This window comes from Microcaecilia unicolor, chromosome 3 (assembly GCF_901765095.1).
Source record: "Microcaecilia unicolor chromosome 3, aMicUni1.1, whole genome shotgun sequence".
NCBI lineage: Eukaryota > Metazoa > Chordata > Amphibia > Gymnophiona > Siphonopidae > Microcaecilia > Microcaecilia unicolor.
Genome location: NC_044033.1, coordinates 175,783,417 through 175,805,609, shown reverse-complemented (window position 1 = coordinate 175,805,609; position 22,193 = coordinate 175,783,417). Strand labels below are relative to the sequence as shown.

General features: G+C 42.4%; 1 protein-coding gene across 4 annotated transcripts in view; it reads right to left on the bottom strand.

Annotated features, from left to right (window-relative positions):
* Positions 1–22,193, bottom strand: part of ARHGAP9 (Rho GTPase activating protein 9) — a 223,037-nt gene that overhangs the window by 68,744 nt on the left and 132,100 nt on the right. For all 4 annotated transcript variants that reach the window (XM_030196623.1, XM_030196625.1, XM_030196626.1 and 1 more), the window contains exons 7-11: positions 6,143–6,253; positions 5,631–5,692; positions 5,337–5,424; positions 4,293–4,388; positions 3,434–3,532 (exon numbers count right to left, since the gene is read on the bottom strand). In XM_030196623.1, coding sequence (XP_030052483.1) covers positions 3,434–3,532; positions 4,293–4,388; positions 5,337–5,424; positions 5,631–5,692; positions 6,143–6,253 — 456 coding nt within the window. The remainder of the gene's footprint in view (positions 1–3,433; positions 3,533–4,292; positions 4,389–5,336; positions 5,425–5,630; positions 5,693–6,142; positions 6,254–22,193) is intronic.

Genomic DNA, 22,193 nt, shown 5'->3' with positions numbered 1-22,193 from the left:
GTAAAGAGAGATTTTACATGTCTGCAATCCCCTGTGCTTCAAGTCAAGCTCAAAACTGTGGGCTCTTCCTGGGCAGTGTCCGAGCTTTCAGAATCTACAATGGCGGTGGATCCCCCTCCCAAAGATCAGGTCTCCCATAATGGTTCTATCACTTGAACTGTGATCTGACAAGTTGCCACGTTGTCCTTTGCCAGCTGTAGTGTTAACCCTGGAAACTATTCCAGTGCGCTGTTATTCACATCTGCAGCACCAGCCCCCCTGCCAGCAAGCCACCTTGGCAGTTGCCACAGGAGATGCAGCACTAGTCATGTTCACTCTGCACCACCATAATCTTGGCCTTGGAAACTCTTCCATTTCTCTATGCTTCTCCTGGCACTGCCGTGGAACATGATGTCCAGACTTCTGCAGCCACTCCTCAGCAGCACCTGCACACAGGAATGCCTTCTCTCTAACCTGTGGTGTCCTGCTCCCAGTTCAGGCACTCAAGAGGTTTCTCCCAGGAATAGGGAAAGAGAGCCGAGGCACAAGCAGCAAGCCCAAGCCTCCTTGTCAGAAAGCTGCAAGGTAAGGCAGAAGTACCCAATCACCCAGATTATGTACCCCCAGACTGTAAGGAGAGACCCTGCTGGTCTCCTCAGTCTTAATTTTATATATTACTTTTTTTTAATCAACCTATGGCACAATAGGAGAGACAAGCAGGGAATCTTCCTCAACCACTCTCCTTAACAGGGCCTACAAATCCAGATCCAGTCTGCAAATGATACCTCGCCTTCCATCTGCTGAAGACTGAGAAATACAGTACTGGCTAGTAGTGGGATGTACAGCACCCTAATAGGGTAATACTACCCCACGTGTCTGGAGGAATGATGCAGAATACAAAAGTACACATTGTTGAATCCCTGCCCTAAGTCATACCTTAGAAGTGCCTTTGCTCAATGAGAGTGAAAGCACATGTGCTACTCTACAACACACTTGGCAAGGAATGTTCAACTACCCCATTCTACAAGAACATAAGAAAGGCATGCTAAGTCAGAGAAAGGTCCATCAAGCCCCAGCATCCTGGCCAGCCTAGGCACAAAGTATCCACTAGATCACAAAAAATAGATTAACATTTCTCATAGCTCATTTCAAAGGATAAATGATGGCTTTCCCAGTTCTACCTGGATAATAATACTTATGGACTTTTCCTCCAAGAACTTATTAACATATCTTTTGAACCCCACTATGTTAGTCACCTTCACCACAGCTTCTGACAACATTACACACTGCATGAAAAAAATAAATTCTACGATTTATTTTCAAACTGTTCTACAATCTGTTTATGAATTCATGGGTATATTTAATTTGTAGAATTAATAAAGCTTTTGTTAAAGTTTGATAAAGAAAATTGAGTTGCCAACAGAGCAGACAGATGATTTAGTACACAGTGATAGGCTCAAGAGTTGGAATAGTTGGTACTATAAGAGATCCAATAGCCTGCATAAAAAATTCTCTGTCAGCTCTGTGTTGTTTTTATTATCCCCCCTCCCCACCCCCAATATTCAGTACTATTTAACCAGGCAGGAACAGCTCCTGGCCAATTAACTGGCTATCTGCAAATGCTCAGCAGGAGATAGCCAGTTATCTCCCGCTGAATATTCACAGTCAGTGCTTAGTGAATAACCGGCTATATTGCACAATATAACTGGCTATCCGTAAATATTCAGCGCATTGCTGGCTAACCTTGCCGGCCAAATCGGGCCACCGAAATAGCAGGCCTACCTTTGGCCACTATAAACTTAACCAGCCAGCACTGAATATCGGCTTGGTCAGTTTAAAACAACCAAAAACGAACCGGATATTCAATGTCTATCATGAAACACTTAGCACTCTCCTAGGGCTAACCCCATGACCACTTAAAAGGTCCAACCCAGAACTGCTCAGGCCCGCCCGCACCTGTGTACGCGCTCCTACACTGGCACCCTCCACCCACCGCACTGGGTCCCGCTTTCCTCTGGGAGACTCTCCCATCTTCAAGTTAATTCCGATGTTTTCTAAGGACACTGGGGCCACAATCCCAGCGGTCCTACAGTTCCTAAAAAACACCCACAGACCAAGAACACAAACTACCAGGATTCTGAGTAAGTCCAGGACAACAGAGCTAATAAACTAATAGGTTATTATCATAAAAAGGTAGAACTGAACGGTGAAAAGGAGTAAACAGAAAACAATAACAGGTTAAAAAAAAAACCAGGAATCAACATTAAAACTAACCAAACACTTTCCTACTACCTAAGTAGTATCTGGGGAGTTCAGGAAAAATAACTGCTCACAGGATTTGAGCAGTCTCAGTGCAGAGATCTCCTCTCTCCATACTCCAACTCCGAGACTGGGGGATTCCAGCACATTCAGTTAGCTAGGCTGCCTCCCACAGTCTCAATATTAGCTCCATTAGTCTTTTGCCACAGGTTTGTCTTACTTTTTTTTTTTTTTTTTAACCTTTTGGCTGTTTTGTTAGAGATTAGGTGTTTGTTCCCCTTTTACTTTTTGGTACTTTTGGCTTTCAGTGCATCTTGCACCTCATCATTAAATCATACTGGCAGTTGTTTGGTTTTCTTCTGACCTTTCATAAAAGTATGGAACATGTTTTATCTGGGCTTCCAAAATAGTAGTTTTAAATAACATCCATGTAACTTGAATCTGGCAATCGCTCCCTTTAGTTTTTTTTCCCTAATTCTCTCCTGTAAGAGAGTCTCCCTTTCAAAATTAAATGCTACAACAATAGTTTTTTTTAGTGTCCCCCTTCTACTGATTAATGACAAATTCAACAGTGTTTTTTCCAGTTCTACAAGTAAAATATTGAGGTCAATATTCAAAAGGGAGAGGCTCCTGCCCAGTTAAAACCTGCTGAGTGATCCAGCACCCAATATTCAGCAGCACTTAACCAGTTAGTGCAGCTGAATAAGTCTGCTAACCGTCCATCCCCTATCTGCATAGGTTAGTTGTGGGCTGGAAGTAGATTAAGAGTGGAGCGGCAACTGGTTAGCAGCAATTTTTAATCTGCTAACTGGCTAAGTAACTGCATAAAGTTAGGACAGCCTAACAGTGGTCATAAAGTTATGGAGCAAGTTAACCGGGCACCAATCTGAATATCGGCCAGTACCCAGTTCCAGGTCAGCGGAAATACTTGGCTATTCAATGCTGGGAGCCGCACCTGCCCCAGACTGAATATCAAGAGTTAGCTCAGCCAGCGGCTAGAGGCAGCTTACTAGCCGCATACTGCCGTGGGTTGAATATTGACCCCATTATGTTTAACACAATTTCATCTGCAGAAATGGCTTTGAAAATTGGCTTCTGAAATATGGATAAAATTAAAACTCTCTCCTGCCCCATACTACCCATTTTCTTTGAGGTGTACTGTATACCTTTAATTCCAGATGTAGAATGTACTTACCAGTCTTTCAATGACATTCTGAAGGATCTGGTACCAGTCTTGAATGACTGCATCGCTATCAGACTGTAAGAGAAACTCATTCCCGGTCACCATACGAAGCTGCAACAGGTACAAAAAAATATCAATAAGCAAGAATTGGTAACATTACTGACTGCTAAGCAGCATTTAAGATCTATCCTACAAAACTCAGTGGGTTCTAATCCTGTGACTTCCCAGGTGAACTTCAGCAAGTCACTTCATCTCACTGTGCCTCAGCTCTGAGCCCAACCTCCACCACTGATACTGATCTATACAACCCTGGAACAAATCACTGCTACTCCCAAGGGCCTCCATTTGTGCTCAGGTCAAAGAACAAAAACTACATGCATAGATGACATTTTCCAATCTACTATTGCAGCAAACTTCTACTCACAGAAAAAGTTGCGAGTGTAAGCTCGTACATTGTACCCATAGCAAGCTTCAAAGCATAAGTACTACTTTTGCTTTGAAAACTGGGGAAAAAGTAACTGAAGACTTTGTCGCACCATATGAAGTTTGAAAATTGCCTTCTAGTCTTGATGATTCTCAATGACAGATGAGTTTTTCCTGACACACAAATCCATCATTGACTGAACAAGTAAGCACTGAAGCAGTGTATTAACTGCATAAAAAAGGCATGACCTTACATGGCCTTGGGCTTCTTTCTTAAGGACCATTTGCATTTAAATTCTCCAATTTTCAATGACTTTCAAATATCCCGAAGAATGAAAACTGCAGTGTGAGTGGTCAACAAGACTCCTCACTCTATGAGGTCACACCAGTGTTTCTACTTAGGCAGTACATTCATGGCCTATTTGATTTGGCTCCCAGGATGACTCACATGAATCACATTCTTCCTGCTCGACATGTCTCGTGCCCAGTCAAGGACAGCACCTCGCAGGTCCACACTGCTCTCTGGCTTACTACCGGAAGGCCTCTAAAAACAAAAAGATTGAAAGGAGAAATCAGAGGTTGACAGCCCAATTCCATATCATCATAAATTGCGAGTCCAATGCTGGTTTTCCACAATCCCATCGCAATGCACCCTGGCATTAGTGGTCCCACTGAACACATGAGGGATAGCAAATGGAAAATCAGGGCTGGATTATGAAGACAAAAAACAGAGGTCCCAGTATTCAGGACTGGGTTAATAATTGGACCAGGTGAGGCTCTGGCCCAGGGCACCAGCGCTTAAAGGCACCAAAATACCCATCCTCTCACTTCACCTGGTCTACAGGTTAAGTCTTTTTCTTCACCTCCCCTTGCCCGGGTCTGGTCTGTCACCATCTCTGTTCCCTCTCCCCACAGACCTGGCACTTCTCCCCCACCTCCCTGTGGTCCTGTAAAGTTTACGTCAGTCACCAGCAGCAGCATAATGAAAGATTGCCTTCAGCCAGCCTCTGGGTTTTCCCTCTGCCATATACTGTCTCCTCTGATGCAATTTCCCATGGGTGGGATGCAGCAGAGGGAAGACCCAGGAGATGGCCAAAGGCAGCCTGTCATGCTGCTGCTGCTGCTGCTGCTGTTGCTGCCAGCAACCAACATAAACTTTACAGGACTGCGGGGGAATGAGAGAGTTGAGGTAGCAGTGCTGGACCCATGGGGAGGGGGAAAGAGACTAGACTGGGGGTGGGGGAGGAGAGGGATACCGGCCCAAGGGAGAGATGCCTAACGCATGGGGGATGAGGAGGAAAGGGGTGCCAAAAATGATGCAATGGAGGGGGGGGGAGGGCAGCGCCACCAAAGCAAGTTGGTTCAGGGTGCCACTATCCCTTGAGCCAGCCCTACCAGTATTCAAGCAGCCATCTGGTCATCCTGTAAAAGTGAACAGAATTTCAGCCACCCTCAATCTTACGCTTGGCTTACGGGCTTCACTGGTGCTTACCCAACCCCCTGGAGCTTGGACCTTGGGTTCCTTGTAGAAGATCAGGCTGTTCCCAGCAAGGACCACCCAGGACATGGCCCAGTTCTTCCTGTAAAGAGAGGTGGGGTAATATTCATACACTGAACTGAAAATGAGGAGCAGGACTCATGACTGGTTGGACTTTGTTTCTGTTCTCTTTGTTGCACTGGTTTTTGTAAGTCACTTCAGCAGGGAACCAAGAGATGCACTCATGGCTCATCTTCTACCTTTTAGCCATAAATGGGAGCCACATCCTTGGTAAGTACCCCTCAGTACCTGAGTTTTCTTCCACCCTCAGCTATCTTAGTCTTCTTCAGCTGGCCTGCCTTCTCCACCTCCTAAAAATAACAGAGCAAGGAAGGAGTGAAAACCATGCATTTTCCAGCACTTTTATCTGTACCTCAGTTAAGAGAAACTAAATCTCATTAAGGTGAATTCCAGGCTCATGCCTGGCTTTCACCCCAACTGGGGAACACTAGCATTAGAGAATGGTTGTGATCCTCAGAGGCGCAAAACTTCCAACGCACTTTTTTATCAGCTGAAAATATTTCTATTGTCCCTGATACCTTGGAAAGGTAGGAGATGTTAAAGCTCCAGAAGACCAATCCCAAAGATGTTAGCACTACCACTCCATGTAGAAAGGCAAGGTCATCAACCCTCTCAAGTTGTAATGCCTCAATATGCTGGCCTCCTTTATACCAGCAAATTTGATTTCATGTATTATTGTTCCATCATTTGATATGAAGCATCCCTCTACCTTGGAGAAATCAAAAGTGCACAGAACTCACATGGGGTATGTCCTGAATCCTGGCAATTGCTTCCCCGGTCAACGTAGAGGATGGCTTTCTAATGTCAAAGTCTTCAAATTTATGGTCAGACCGATTCCGGCGATGTGTTAGCTGTCCAAAAAGGAAACAAGGTAAGCGTGCAAGTAGAATTTTTTCCTCTATTCAGCTTCTTAGAAGTCAAAGCAGAAAGAGAAAAGCAATACTGGGAATAAAGGATAAACAACCCAGTGACACCATAGACACAAATTAACCACCAAAATATCTTTAAAACAATGATTCCCAAACCTGTCCTGGGGGAACCCCAGCCAGTCAGATTTTCAGGCTATCCACAAAACACAGAAGAAAAGAAGGAAAAACTCCTCCACAGATGAAATAAAAAGTGGAGTCAACAATCACAAATGGGAACCAGATGATTCTTTATTGCTAGCATCAATTGTATACCCAACACAGCTGTGTTTCGGCATAAACATATGCCTGCATCAGAGGTCAAAACAGAATATTATTGTCACATTCCAATCAAAATCAATTAATTGCTGGTTATGGATTCTTACTACTCTCCTAAGAAGAGTGATATCAAAGTATCACTACAAGTGAAGGTGCTTGATCTGCTCAAACAGAACACCTTGCTCACAGCAGATCAAACATTTTCACTTGTAGTGATACCTTGATATCGCTCTTCTTAAGGAGCGTAATAAGAATCCAGAACCAGCAATTGATTCACTTGATTGGAATCTGACATTTTTCTCAGGCTATCCACAATAAATATTCATGAGATCGGTTTGCATATACTGCCTCCTTGGTACGCCACTCTATCTCATGTATATATTCATTGTGGATATCTTGAAAATCTGACTGGCTGGGGTTCCCCCAGGACAGGTTTGAGAATCACTAAAACCCTAATCAGATTGATGCCAGCATGTTGGAATTGGCCAGGTACTGTCTAGCAAGGCGAGGAGGAGAAAACAAGGGGCAGAAATGGAGCATGACCAAGGGGAAATGGGAGTTATCACTGTGGGCTATCATTAAGATGTGTTATTTTACTTTTATCCCCAGTTATTAGTAACTAGGTCTCATGGAGGAGTGGCCTAGTGGTTAGAGCACGGTCTTGCAATCCAGAGGTGGCCAGTTCAAATCCCACTGCTGCTCCTTATGATCTTGGACAAGTCATTTAACCCTCCATTGCCTCCGTTACAAACGTAGATTGTGAGCCCTCCTGGGACAGAGAAATATCCAGTGTACCTGAATGTAACTCACCTTGAGCTACTACTGAAAAAGGTGTGAGCAAAAATCCAAATAAATTGCACAAAATGGGACCAGTGCTAAAATAACACGAGTTAGTGGTAAAATAATACGTCTTACAAGTAGCCCATATTGATAACTACACCCCTAGTGACACTGCAGACCATGAGGTAACCTGAGCTGGAGGAGCAGAATATTATCCAAGAAGGGTCATGGGGACATAGGCAGCCAAATGTTTGAGAAACAGCTCTACTTGTTTGGGTACTAGCTGTTTAGAATTGTTACAAAGTTGGTTGATAAGACATAGGGGGTGGGACTGCTTGGGCACCTGTATGCTCATCTACCCAGGAAAGTAAAAATAAAATACAGTGGCAGACAAGGAAACTGATTATGGTGAGGAATTATATCCTACAAGCAGCCAACTGGGATACATCCTTAGCAGAATAACTAGGCAGACTGGAAGGGCAAAACATACATAAAAGTCCTCTTAATAACAAATAATTAAATACCATGAACTAAAAACATAAAACAAGCCTGCCTGAACACACATAAAAGTCCTTAAATGCAAAGGACATGTATATTCAGTGTGATGTCATGTGCATAGAAAGAATAAAACAATAAATAAAAATATTGATTACATGCAAAGTGCTCCATGCAGTTCATCAGTACTAACTCAAAACAACTAACTATACAGTGGTATTATTCAGGATTGTGTTACAGTGCATAGTGGTAAGAGAGAGTCAACTACATATAACCATAGGGGGTCGGTGGCCCAACTGTTTGGGGAGGCTAAAGGGGGTAGGGTTAGGGGTGGGGCCAGAGGTGGAGCTTAAATCCATAATTGTCTGATAACACACACAAAACATAAATAAAAATAAAAGTCACAATTAATACCTTTTATTAAATTTAGATATTAGACATGTATCATATGTCAAAGAATAAAGTGGTTGCTCAAAGCATATACTAACCACAATCGCTCAACTGCAAAACACTATGCACAACTTTGTGCAAAAACACACTCAGAACCTTACTGTACCATAAATATTACACTGGGCAGATCCTAATACACCAATATACCACCCATACGGAAAATGCAGACCGTCAACAATATGAAACAAGGGATCATAATATCACAATTCTCATGTAGAGCCACAAAACATCCTAATTCATGTTTAATGTGGGATAAAATGCCATACATAAGTAAATAAATATAAACTTTTAATGTTGAGCACCTGATTCTCAAAGTGGACATATTCCAAACACTACAATGAAAATAAAATGATCTTTTCTACCTTTGTTGTCTGGTGACTTTGGTTTTCTGATCGTGCTGGCCCAGTATCCGATTCTGCTGCTATCTGTCCTCTTAACTCCATTTCCAGGGCTTCCTTTCCATTTATTTCTTTACTTTCTGCCTTTCTTCTTCATTTCTTGTCCTCGCTCCCCTGCCCCCCCCCAGCCATCCGTACCCACCCACTGATTCTCTCCTCTCCCCTGCCCCCCATCCAGCCATCCACACCCACCCACCCGATTCTCTCCTCTCCTCTCGGTTCCCGGGCAGATTTTCTAACAGGAGCTGCTCATCCAATCAGAGAGCTCTATTTGAATGCAGATTAACATACAGACACTCTAATGGGAATTTTTAGTCAAAAAACACTAGCTAAACCCTTCATTTTTGGATCAAAGTTCACATTTTTGATCAGAGCCATGCCCTAACATTAAGGCTGTAAACATTTCCAACAATTTTTACCCATAAATATGCAAATGAGAACCTCCCAAAAACAGACTAATTTGCATATGGCTTGAGCAAATTTGAGTACATAGCATACCAATCCCACTTCCTAGCACCTAAATTCTGCCATTAGATTTAATGCAAATACTTTTAAAACTTCTTTTTAGCACTTTTAAAATTTCAGGGGTCAGTGCAAGTCTCTTTGGTGTGAACTGCTCATGTGCAGGAATTCATGATCCTAGTTAAATATCTCCCTGGCAACCCAGGACACCTCCAGCCAACCCCCCTGCTCTGCTCTCCCAGCAGTAAGATAATCAAATTACAACTGGTTATACACATGGCTAGAGACGGCTTTCACTGCAGCTGCTGCTATTTAAACCCCCCAGAGCAGCAGGACTCGCAGGAGAACTACTATTAATACTATTTAGCATTTCTATAGAAACTGCTGATCCATCCTGCTGTGGCTGGGGAGGCATAGCCTCCCCAAGCCTCTTATACCGGGCGCCTATGCATATAACACAATCCAAAATACTACTATTCCCCTAATAGTCACTTATATAACCAAAATAAACTCCACAGAAATATAAATACGACTGCTTAGTCACAACCTGGTAGCTCACAAAAACAGGAAGAATAATCCAACAGAGTCAGCAAACAATTACTCACTCACCACTTTGCTCTTAACAAGTCTGCACTCCTTGTCTGTGGCAAACAGCGTACACATATACACTCCTATTGGCTACCTTTTATTCATCCTCTACAGGTCAAAGGTCAAACAACTTAAAACATTGTTAAAAATTTCAAATATCACTACAGAAAAACGCCAGAGCTTCACAAATAGCGAGGCAGCAAGACTACAAATTATCATTTACTCAAACTAATAAAACGTTAAAAAGCACTATAAAAACAATTCATCATATTAAAATATTACATTAGCACAGTCTTATAGATGCTAAAGTAAGTAGCTCAAATCACTAAAAGGCTTCTCAAAACGATGCAGATCTGTGCCTCTTTCTTTTTATTTTTTATAAGAAGAAGATAGACTGTGTAGAGACAGCCTAGTGAGTTGATTGAAAAGATTAATAGCCACAACATTTCCCAATCTGACAGATGGGTGGATAGATCAGCTTCCCATACAACTTCAGTGTTCACAGGTCTAGTATACTTAGCTTTTTGTAAGATTTTCTACCATTTAGAAATAGAACCTTTAACGGAGGAAATGGTAGTGAAAAGACTTGAGTATAATTGATCCTGACTGTGAGTAGCTCCAGTGAGTAGAAGACATGGTTAGGCAGTGAATCAATTGCAGCCACTAGGGAAGGTAATGTCATATTTGCACTGCAAATCAGCAAAGGAAAGCCAAGCATCTTTGTGTTTTAGGTGTACGATTGCCCATATTCCAGCATTTTCCAACTGAGAGTTGTATCTTGGATTTTAATGTGTAGATTGTTCCAAACCAGTGCTTTTGTCATTTGTAACCATTTGTCTTTTATGGCCAACCTAGAACTTTTTGTAATTTCATCCCATTTGTTAGAATATGGAAAGGACGAGAAGGGGAGTAGACGCAACGGATAGCCACTCCATTTTTCTTTTTCCAAAGGGAAATTCTGCTCAGTATCAACAATCCAAGAGCTACATTGTTTCATAATAAAGGCAGAATGGTAAGCGTGGAAGCAAGGAAAGTTTACACCCCCCCCCCCCTCTGCTTTAAAGGCTGTAAGCTTTTTAAGAGCAATTCTTTGGGGTTTATATTGCCATAGGAAAGACATGAGCAGTTTTTCAATTCTGGTGTATATGGATCTATCTAAGTATTGTAGCATACACAAAATATAATTGATTTTTGGACTGATCATCATTTTTATTGTGGCCAGACGTCCCCACCAACTAAGTCTAAGATTTAGTTGTGAGATCTTTAACCATGGCAAGTAATAAGTCAGTATTAATCTGTATGGCTTCTTCGATGATGGGACCAAAGTATATGCCAAGATATCTTATTTTATGTGGGGCCCATATGAAGTTAAACTGTTCAATTTCTTGATGAATCTCCAGGCAGTTTAAAGGCTTAAGTTCTGTTTTAGTCTGATTTAGCTTATAACCAGAGGTCAATGCATACTCTTTAATAGTGTCCAGAAGATGAGGGATGGAGCTGGGAGTTGTATATTTTAATATATCATCCACATAGGCAGATAGTTTGATATCAAGTTCACCAGAAGAAATTCTTTGCATAAGAGGATTATTTTTTATTGCAAGAAGTGGTTCAACAGCAATGTTGAAAAGTAGTGGAGACAGGGGACAACCCTGCCTAGTGTCCTTAGACGGATGAAACTGTTTAGATAGTTGATTGTATAGTTGTTGTTGAAGCATGATACAAAACTTTGATGATATTTATCGCTGATTGATTGAAGCCACACCAAGCCATAGTGTCAAACAGAAAAGACCATTCAACCCTATCAAATGCTTTTTCAGAATCTAGGCCTATGGCCACATATGGTGTTGATGATTGGTTTGCTTCAGATAGCACATGACTAAAGAGTCTAGTGTTATCTGTTGATGCTGTGTCATTCGTAAAACCATTTTGGTCAGGTGATACAATTTTCGGTGGAGTAGTTTCTAGACCTGTTGCTAACATTTTAGTGAATATTTTGGCATCCACATTAATCATAGAAAGAGGCCTGTAGCTCTGTGCTAGCTACAGATCTTTCCCTCATTAAGGCATTACAATTATTGTAGCCTCTGTAAACGTACTAGCTATTTCTTGAGATTTCATTAGATGATTATAGAGATCAGTCAGTTTGGTCAACAACACTGATTCAAATGCAAGGTAGAATTCTACAGGTATCCCATCAGGGCCTGGAGTTTTCCATTTGGCCATGTGTGTAAAGGCTTCCAATACTTTTTCTTTAGTAATTGGTTGAGTAAAAGCATCATTATCCTGCTCATCAATAGTAGGATGAGAAATGTTTTGTAGAAAACAGTGAGAAGAATGGTCCTGAGATGTTTGAATAGTGTATAATCCTTTATAGAATTAAAGAAGCAATCAAGAATAGCCTCATTTTAATCGTAGATCACCAAAAGTTTTAATGCTAGAAATATTAGCATGTTCAGACTTAGTTTTCAAATAATTAGCAAGCAGGTGACCAGACTTCTCTTGCTCTGAGTAATATGTAGTCGCTTGTTGAAATAATGATTTGGCTGCACGTTTACTTAGGATATTATTATATGAGAGTCTGAGTTTGCACAGGCATTCATGTATCTCTAAATCACTGGGTTGTATGCTGTGTAAGGCTTCCATGGTTTTAATATCTTTTTCTAAGTCATTGATTGCTTTATTCTTGTTCTTATTTAGAAATTCTGAAAAAGATATAATCACTCCTCTTTTGTAAGCTTTAAATGAGTCCCAAAAGTTGAACCAACCTGTATCTTCCAGTCTACTGAATTCAAAAAAAGTCACTGATTGCTGATATATACGGGTGAAAGTCCTCCTCATCAAGCAAAGAGGAATTAAAGCGCCATAATGGTTTCTTGTTAACTTGTGCAATACCATTCAATTGTAATGATATAAGACCATTATTTGAAATGGTTATGGATTCAACTTCTGCTGAGCTGATAAACTTGCATAGATGACTAGAGACTAGGAAGTAGTTCATTCTCGTATATGAGGAATGCAGAGGAGAGAAAAAAGTGAAGTCCTTATCCTAGGGATGCAAGGAGTGCCACGGATCTGTCAAATTCAAATGATTCATGATATCATGCAGTTCATACCAAGATTTGCTTTTCACATAGGAGGCAGATGATGTTCTGTCCATTTCTGGATATAACAGCATATTAAAATCTCCTCTTACATTTATAGCCTAATTGGGCAGCGGGATGTTATTGCCTAATAAAGTCAATCCATTAGAAGGAAGTACAATGTTCTAATGTTAAAATGTTGAAGCATAAACAGAGGGAGGAAATGGGGGGGGGGGGATAAAACGATAAAAGTTTGATGACTGTATGTAGCAAATTGCCTTATTTGTTTATTTTTGTTTTGAAAAATCTCCTCTTACAATATATGGGGTATTTCCTTCAGTTATAATTGAATCTGCAAGCTCTTCAAAGAATGCTGGGTTGTCTATAGTCAGTGGAGGCATATTTACAATAGTTAATTTGGTGCTGTTAACATTTAAAGATACCTTAATCCAGCATCCATTTATGTCAGTGGAATAGGAAAGAATTTGTTTATCTGATTTTCCCTTAACAACACAACTCCATTCTTTTTCCTCTCCGCAGGGGAGAAGAGAGGTGGGTGAGACCATCGAGTAAGGAATTTAGATGATTCTGCAGAAGTCAAATGCGTCTCTTGTATTAATGTTATGTCAGGAGTAAATTTGGAAATATATAAGAGAACCTTGCTTATTTTAAAGATATACATTGACGAGCCACCATAAATGGTAGGAATAGTTTTAAAACTAAGGGGCCCTTTTACTAAGCCGCGTAAGCATCTACGTGCGCCAAATGGAGTTACCGCACGGTTACCGCGTGGCTCTTGTGGTAATTTTTGGCACGTGTCCGATACGCACGTCAAAAAATAATTGTTCTTTTCAGACGTGTAGGTCATTACCGTCCGGTTACCGCGTGAGTCTTTACCGCTAGGTCAATGGATGGCAGTAAGGTCTCAGACCCGAAATGGACGCACGTCCATTTTCAGCAAAACTTTTTAAAAAGGCCTTTTTTACAGGCATGCTGAAAAATAGATCGGTGTGTGCCCAAAACCCGCGCCTACACTACATCAAGCCATTTTTCCGCGCACCTTAGTAAAAGGACCCCTAGGTGACATGAAACAGTATATTAGAACAGTACATTCATGATATCCAGTAACCCTATACCAAGAAAACATGTGTATAGAGTGTAAAATGGGTCATCGAGGTAAGAGGCACAGAACAAGAGAAAAGCTCATACAGCAACATCACAGTTATTATATTAGTACTAAACTGATAAATCTTGTAGGACCAAACCATGTGCTGTTTTAGGCATTGAGAGGTTATCAGTAACTATTCTGATCTAAGAAACTGGAATAACTCAGAAATGTATATATGCAATCAATACTTAACAATTCCACTGAGAACCATATCATATGGATCTGATCTAGTAAAGAACAATAGAGTATTGGAGAACTCTTGTGTGCCATAATCGGTTATGACACTACTGTAAAATAGTATAGTCGTTATAAATGCAGAAGATACTACATAATAATTTGCACCTCCAAAGTTCCATGTCTGGCTGCCTGGGTTCGTAACATCACCTGACGTCAGCCAGCCTCCAGCGTTCCATTCCCCCTCACTGTCCTGCCCTCGCGTCAAGACGTAATGATGTCTGAGGGTGGAACAGTGAGAGGGAAGGGAATGCTGGAGGCGAGCTGACGTCAGGAGGGATGTTACGAACAGAACGGAAGCCAGCGCCAGCCAGCCAGAGAACGTTCAGGTACAAATCGAGGGGAGGAGAGAATCGTGGGACATCGAGGGGAAGGCAGAGGAGAATTGATGGACATGGATGGGATGGGAGGACAGTAGAGGAGAGAATCACGAGACACAGATGGGAGGGCAGGGAAGAGGAGAATCGCTAGACATGGAGAGGAGGGGAGGGAAGAATCGCTGGACATGGAGGGGAGGGCAGGGGAGAGAGAGAAAAAAAGCTTACATGACAGCCTTTCTAGGGCCCGTTTCCTTGTTGAGGAAACAGGCATGGTTCCACTAGTTATTAATAAATCGCATTAGCCGGCAGATCCAGATCTGTAAAATCATTTGTTTTATTATTGATGGTGACATGCAGTCTTGCTGGATAAAAGAGGCCATACCTGGCATTCGGTTCCTTTAGCCGCAGCCTATATACACAAAGCGACTGCCTTAGATGTGCTGTGTTCTTGCTGAGATCAGGAACAAACATGATGTCGTGGCCCTCATATTTAATCGGAGCACACGCTTTGGCTGCTTGCATAATGTGTTTGTCGTAACAGCCTTACAAGAATCAACCAAGGGAATTTGTCATTGTTATTCCAGTTTGTTGACACACATGTGGTAGACACAATTTCAAAAGGGAAGTCGAATTTTATCTCCAATAGTGGTAGTATAAAGCTATATACATAAGATTTAAGATTGTTGCCTTTCTAACCTTCCGGTAACCCAAGTAATTAAAAATTTTGTCTCCGCACTATGTTATGTACCTCTTCGAGCCCATGCTTAAAGGGCCCCTTTTACAAAGGCGCACTAGCATTTTTACACTGGTGACGCTTATACATTCGTATGGGCGTGTCTAGCATTTAGCGTGCACTAAAAATGCTAGCACACCTTTGTAAAAGGCCCTCTAAGTGCACTATGCGCTTAACATGGCGCCTCAGGTCAGTTATGTTTTCTTCCATCACACGCTACTTGGTTTTGATAGTTTAAATTCTTTTTTTTTTTTTTTTATTGATATTTTACATTTTTACATCACACAAGCTTAAAAAAAACTCTCAATCTACACTTCCCCAGCTGCAAAGGAATAAATACAAACTAACACGTGCGTCCAGCTTTTCCTACATGAGCACGCAGCCATGGAATGCACTTCCAAATCACTTGAGATCAATTCACGAACTAACCAACTTTCGCAAATCGTTGAAAACCTACCACGAGAATCCATAACTAAACTACAACACAGCATCACTCCTTCTTTACTATGACAATCTTTTTTTCTATAACTGCTGACTAGACTGACTTGTTAGCCTTGTTACTCTTGATATTTCTGTAACACCAACTGTATCTTTGTACCCTGAAATGGTGATACCATTACAGGTCTTTGTAAGCCACACTGAGCCTGCAAATAGGTGGGAAAATGTGGCATACAAATGCAATAAATAAATAAATAAATTTAGTAGAAGGTAGTTCTAATAAGGAAAAACAAAGAAAAAAAACTTAACCTCAGAAAAGTCCACAAGTGGAGTCCAATGATGCTATATTGGAGATATAAAGGAAATACTTCAACACATATATCGGTTGCAACAGATTCACTATCAAACAGACAAAGGTTGTTACTCTATCTTATTCGTTTTAGATGTTATAAAGGAAGAGAGTTGAATAGGATCATAGTATACATATTTCATTGACTGATAAGTGACCAAACATTTACATGGGTACTTAAGGAAAAATTTAGCTCCGATTTTTAGTGTCTCTTGTTTCATCTGAAGAAATTTCTGACGTCGTTTTTGCGTTTCCCTTGAAACGTCTGGAAATACTTGAATTTTTAATCCTTTGAAAATGTTGTCATTTTTTGTTTTATCTTATTTTTAAAAAACATCTTCAATATGATAGTTTAAATTCTTATATTAAATTGGGTTAAGTTCTGATTTAACAATTGCCAAATCTTCCTTTATTTCAGTGATGTCGTCTTTAAAATCAGTAAGAAGAGTTTTTACTTCCCTGATCTCTTCTAGAATCGTTAGCGAACTGTCGTCATCGGTCTTACAGGCAGTCTGTTTTGCAGGTGGCCGTGGGTCCTGCTCTGGACGTTTGTTGCCTTTTCCTGATGCCATTGCACTTCAGAAACAGGCAGGTTTAATCCAATTGCACAGTGGAAAAGTCAAGGAAATAGATATTTTCCTGTGATTCCAACGGAACTCCTCTCTTACACTGCCATTTCCGTCTGTGTTCTGAAGAGTTATGCTAGCCCTTGCTCTCAGTAAAATACAGGCCAATAGCCCAGGCTAAAGAGCTAGGCCTCTCTTAGAAATCAAACACCATCTCTGATACAAAGTACATTTTTCCGCAGCTCAAGCTGAAATGAGTTCCCAGAGAGCTAGGCCTGTAAAAATCAGAGATCACCTTTGACACAGTTACATTTCACTGTAGCAAGTGCTGAACTGGCAAGGGAGGGGGGGCATTTGCTCTGGAACTGGCACCTGTGAGAAGTCATGAGAAAGATGTTTTGGCTAATAGAAGTTGATAAGGGGTTAGATGTACGTAGGACGAGCATCCCAAGGGGAGGGGAGAGCTGAAGACAGAAAAATGACCTGTGAGATCATCTCACAGATGCGCTCTGACCATATCTTGTTTATAGTTAGAGCTTGAGAACTTGAGAAGTCATCCTTATCAACTGATAAGGGCCAAGAGCCCTGGTGACAAAGCAAGGGTCCATTGAAATGAATAGGGCCAAAACTGTATATAAGCAGCAGTCTGAGAGGTATTAAATCAGAAGGGAGAAGGAAGGCTACAAGAGAAGTCTTCAGAAGGTTGGAGAGAGAGACGTGCCGTGTACTGCTGTACCATCATATTAATACCTGCTTGCCTGTACCATCTTTGGGTGAGATGACAATGCTAATAAACTATATTACTCTATCTACTGAATACTGGGCTCCTTTCTAATTGGGGAGGTTGCTACTGCCTGACGGTGTAAGCCTGTCATGAGCAGATTCAAGGTTGGGGTAATTAAGGATCTAGAGGGGGTATGCAGTTCTATCCAGGATAGTAGAGAGAGAGAGCCCCTGGCTGCCCAAACGGGTGAGGCAGATCTAATCATTACAGTTCACTAGCGCCCCCATTATTATTATTAGTTTATTTCTTATATAGTGCAAGCCCAAAATTATCAAAGCAGTTTACATTCAGGTATCTTTCTGTTCCTGAAGTGTTCAATATTTAAGTTTCTATCTGAGGTAAAGGAGAGCTAAGTGACTTGCCAAAGATCACGAGGAGCTGTAGTGGGATTTGAAACTCTCGCTTCCCTGGTTCTCAGACCACTGCTCTAACCATTAGGCTTACACCTCCACAAAAACTGAAACAGAAATTGAAATGTTCTCTCGTAGCCACATTTGGAAAACAAAAGAAAAGAACATCTTGCCAACTATTAAATTTGGGAGTGGATCTGTTATGTTTTCAGATTGTGTGGCAGCCAGAGGCACAGGAAATATTGTGGGGGAGGACAGAAGAATGCATTCAACTAAATATCAACATATCTTAGATGCTACAGTCCCACAGGTTGTATCCCTTAAGCAACAAAAAATCAACCAGGAAAGAAAGATGAAGGTTTTGGAATGACCTTTATAGTCCCCAGACTTTATTATTATTTACGGAGATCTCAACAATGCAAAGCATGCAAAGAGACCTAAGAAAACAGAACTGGAAGATGTATGCAAAGAAAAGTAGGAAAACATTCCCAAAGCAAGAACAGAAAGGGGCCTTTTTACTAAGCCGTGTAAGCGTCTACGCACATCCAAAGCATGCAAAAATGGAGTTATAGCCTGGCTACCACATGGCTCTTGCGGTGATTTCATTTTTGGTGCGCGTCCGATACGCACGGCCAAATAATTTCAGACGCGCGTATTGGGCGCCCGCCAAGTGGCATTTGACACGCGTAGGTCATTACTGTCCGGTTACCACGTGAGAGTTTACCACTAGGTCAATGGCTGGAGGTAAGGTCTCAGACCCAAAATGGATAGACAGCAATTTTCATTTTGCCGCATGTCCATTTTCAGCAAACATTGTAAAAAAGGCCTTTTTTACAGGTGCGCTGAAAAATGATTCTGCGCACACCCAAAACATGTGTCTCCACTACCGCAGGCCATTTTTTAGCACTCCTTTGTAAAAGGGCCTCAAAGACTCTTAGTGTATGACTTTTATTCCTGCCAAAAAGTACAAAGACCAGGGGACACTCAATGAAATTACATGGAAATTTAAAACAAATAGAAGTGTGTGGTTACAGCAGTTAGTGTATCTAGGTTTAAAAAAAGATTTGGACAAGTTCCTGGAGGAAAAGTCCATAGTCTGTTATTGAGATGTACATGGGGAAGCCACAGCTTGCCCTGGGATTGGTAGCATGGAATGTTGTTGCTATTTGGGTCTCTCCAAGGTACTTGTGACCTGGATTGGCCACTGTTGGAAGCAGGATACTGGGCTAGATGGACCATTGGTCTGACCCAATATGGCTATTCTTATGTTCTTATGTGGTGTTAAAGTACTGACTGAAACAGTATCCAAAGTTTGGCACCTGCTATATTCACTGTTTTCTTATTTTGAATCAGTTAAAAAGAAAAGGCCTGCAAATACAACATAATTATGCATTAAAAATTGCAGAAAGAAATTAAGTCGTGTCAGCATCTGTTCACTTAGGGATACACTGAAACATACAACTTGACCAAAGGGTGCCTCACTTTCTGCATATAACTTTAAGACCACTTTGTAAAGGCAACATACATCCTTTTATAAATAGGCTTCCAAGACGAGGTCACGTGATGAGCTGAGGGAGGAAGTCGCAGCTTTCATCTCTCCAGGGTTCCCCCTCCACTTTCGCGCCATTAACGGCTAATAATAGCAGCGAAACTGCCCCAGAATCGGTGTGCCAGCCCAGGGTAGTCTATGGATACGTTCGTGACCCGAGAAATGAGAGTGACGCCAGCAAGAACAGTAAAAAAAGGCATGGACAAACCGCGTGGCTCGGGTGATTCCAAGATGGCGTCGAGCGCGGTGTCAGACCCACCTCCGCAGTTCCACCCGATGCAGCTACAACAAATTACAGAAGCGGTTAAGTCTGCACTTGAACCGCAACTTACTAAAATTTCTGAGCGACTCGAGGGAGTTGAAATGCTGTTGGGGGAAACAACGCGTCGCACGGGAGAGCTGGAGGTGCGGGTGTCTGAATTGGAAGACACGGCTCTGGGCAGAACTGGCTTAATCACGGAGCTCCAAAACCAGCTAAAACAACAGGCGCAGCACCTGGATGACTTGGAGAACAGATCGCGGAGGTCCAATCTGCGCCTGATCGGCATCCCAGAGTCGGTGCAGGACTGCCAACTGCCTGCACAATTGGAGCGCTGGTTAAAACAGGAGTTTGCTCTATCTGATAGTGCCGGACCCCTGTGCTTGGAAAGAGCTCATAGACTGGGACGCAGGGTCACTGGCAACAGGCCTTGAGCTGTGATCATAAAGGTCCTCAATTTTCTACATAAGATAGAAATACTGAGAGGAGCGCGGGTGAAATGGGACACACTAACATTCGATGGCGTGGGAGTTAAAATCTTTCAGGATTACTCTGTTGCCCTACATGCGCGCAGGAAGGCTTATGGGCCATTGTGTCGACACTTGGCTGAGAAAAAACAGAGGTTCATGCTGCTTTATCCGGCCCAGTTGAAAGTCTTAATGGAGGGTGGATGGAAAACATTCCAGTCTCCTGAAGAAGCAAGGAAAATGTTGCAGGATACTCCAGTATCAAGCCCTGGACAGCCGGACTGAGGAGTAGTACCCTGCTAGCCTGGAAGTGGCATGCATTAATTGGAGTAATCACTGGCCAAGCCCTGCCTGATATCTCACCAGTAATTAGAAGTTGAGTTCTTTTGGGGTTATGTGACATTTTTTTTTTGTGGCGGGCGGAGTGCACACTGTTTAATGTAAGTGTGGTTTGACTGACTGTGTATGTATGGGGTAAGAGTGCGTAGACGTGGAGGGGGGGCCCTTATCACTTTGTGACCTGTACTCTCCGTGCAGCAGATGCTGCGTCAGGAGTCTGTGTGGTTAAGGGGGGGATCAAGTGGGAGGTAATAGTTTGGGGAAGTATAGGAATGGGAGGAGAATCTATGGGAGATTGATTAGTTTAGAGAGGGAGACTCAAAGGATAAACGTATGGGCGAGGATGCTCCGGGGAGAGGCTGGGCCCCCGGAGCTATATAATGAACGAATGAGGTGGATGTGGAAACTTGTGGCAACAAAAGAGGATGGGAAAATCATCTCTTAAAATATTGCTTTGGAATGTGGCGGGGATAACGTCGCCAATCAGGCGCTATAAGATCTTGTCACAGTTGAGGGCGCATGGAGCTACCATTGCTTGTCTTCAAGAGACGAAGCTCTCGGATAGTGAACACGCGAAATTGTGCCAGAGATGGGTGGGGGAATGTCATTATTCTTCTTCTGGGAACCGTAGGAATGGGGTGGCTGTTCTCATAAAAAAGGGTGTGTCCTGTCAGACCAAGCTTGTGTATAAGGACTCTGATGGGTGAGTGGTGCTGCTTTATGTAAATTATCAGGGAACAAAATTTTATCTATGCACAGTATATGGGCCCAATACCTTCTCTCCCTCCTTTTTTCAGCAGTTGGTGGCATTGGGCTTGCAACACATAGACGCCCCGTGGGTGTGGGCGGGAGATTTCAACCAAGTGATGGACCCTGCATTGCCCGAGTGGTGGCAGTGGTGGGGGGAGGGAGAGGCCTGTCAGCTTTGTGTAACTCTCTGCAGTTAGTTGACCCCTGGAGATTGTTGCACCCTGCGACGCGGGACTATACTCACCAGTCCACGGTCCATCAATCGTGGTCCCGCATTGATTATATATTATTGGCACGCTCCTGGTTTTTCAGGACACACAAGTTATTCATTGGCCCCACGGAGATTTCCGACCATTCTCTGATTGGGATAGAATTGACCATTGGCACGGTAGGGCCCGTGGCGAGTTCCGGGCGATTCCCTTCGCATTTGTATCAAGACTGACAATTCATAGGGCACCTTAGAACCTGATGGCAGTTTTATGTAGAGACTAATGAGCCCTCTTGCACGTCGTCAACCTTGTTTTGGGAAGCCTCCAAGGCGGTACTCCGCGGTGAGGTTATCACATTCATGAGTGCACGAGCCAAACGGCTGGCGGCAGGCATCATGCGGTTAGAGTTAGCTTATAAGACTGCAAAAAGGCAACACATAATTAACCCATCTAGAGAACACCAGGAGAAAATGGCAACTGCCTTGGCGGCGTTAAATTCTATGATTCATGAAAAATATAAGGGATTATTGCTTGCCAGGCAACTAAACTTTCAGAGATTTGGCAATAAGGCGGGAAGATTGCTGGCGCAGGTAGCGAGAGCAAAGACCTCGCAGAACTATATTTCCCATATTACTTCGGGTACTGGATCCTGCATCTCGCACCCGGCAGAGATAGCAAAGGTCTTCAAAGACTATTTCCAAAGAATTTATTCCCATAGCGGAGAACCCCAGTCCTCCTTTATAGACGATTATTTAGAAGATGCAGGTATGCCGCGCTTAGAACAAAGAGTAAAAGAACAGTTGTCATTACCTATTAGAGCGCAGGAGCTTCAAAGGGCC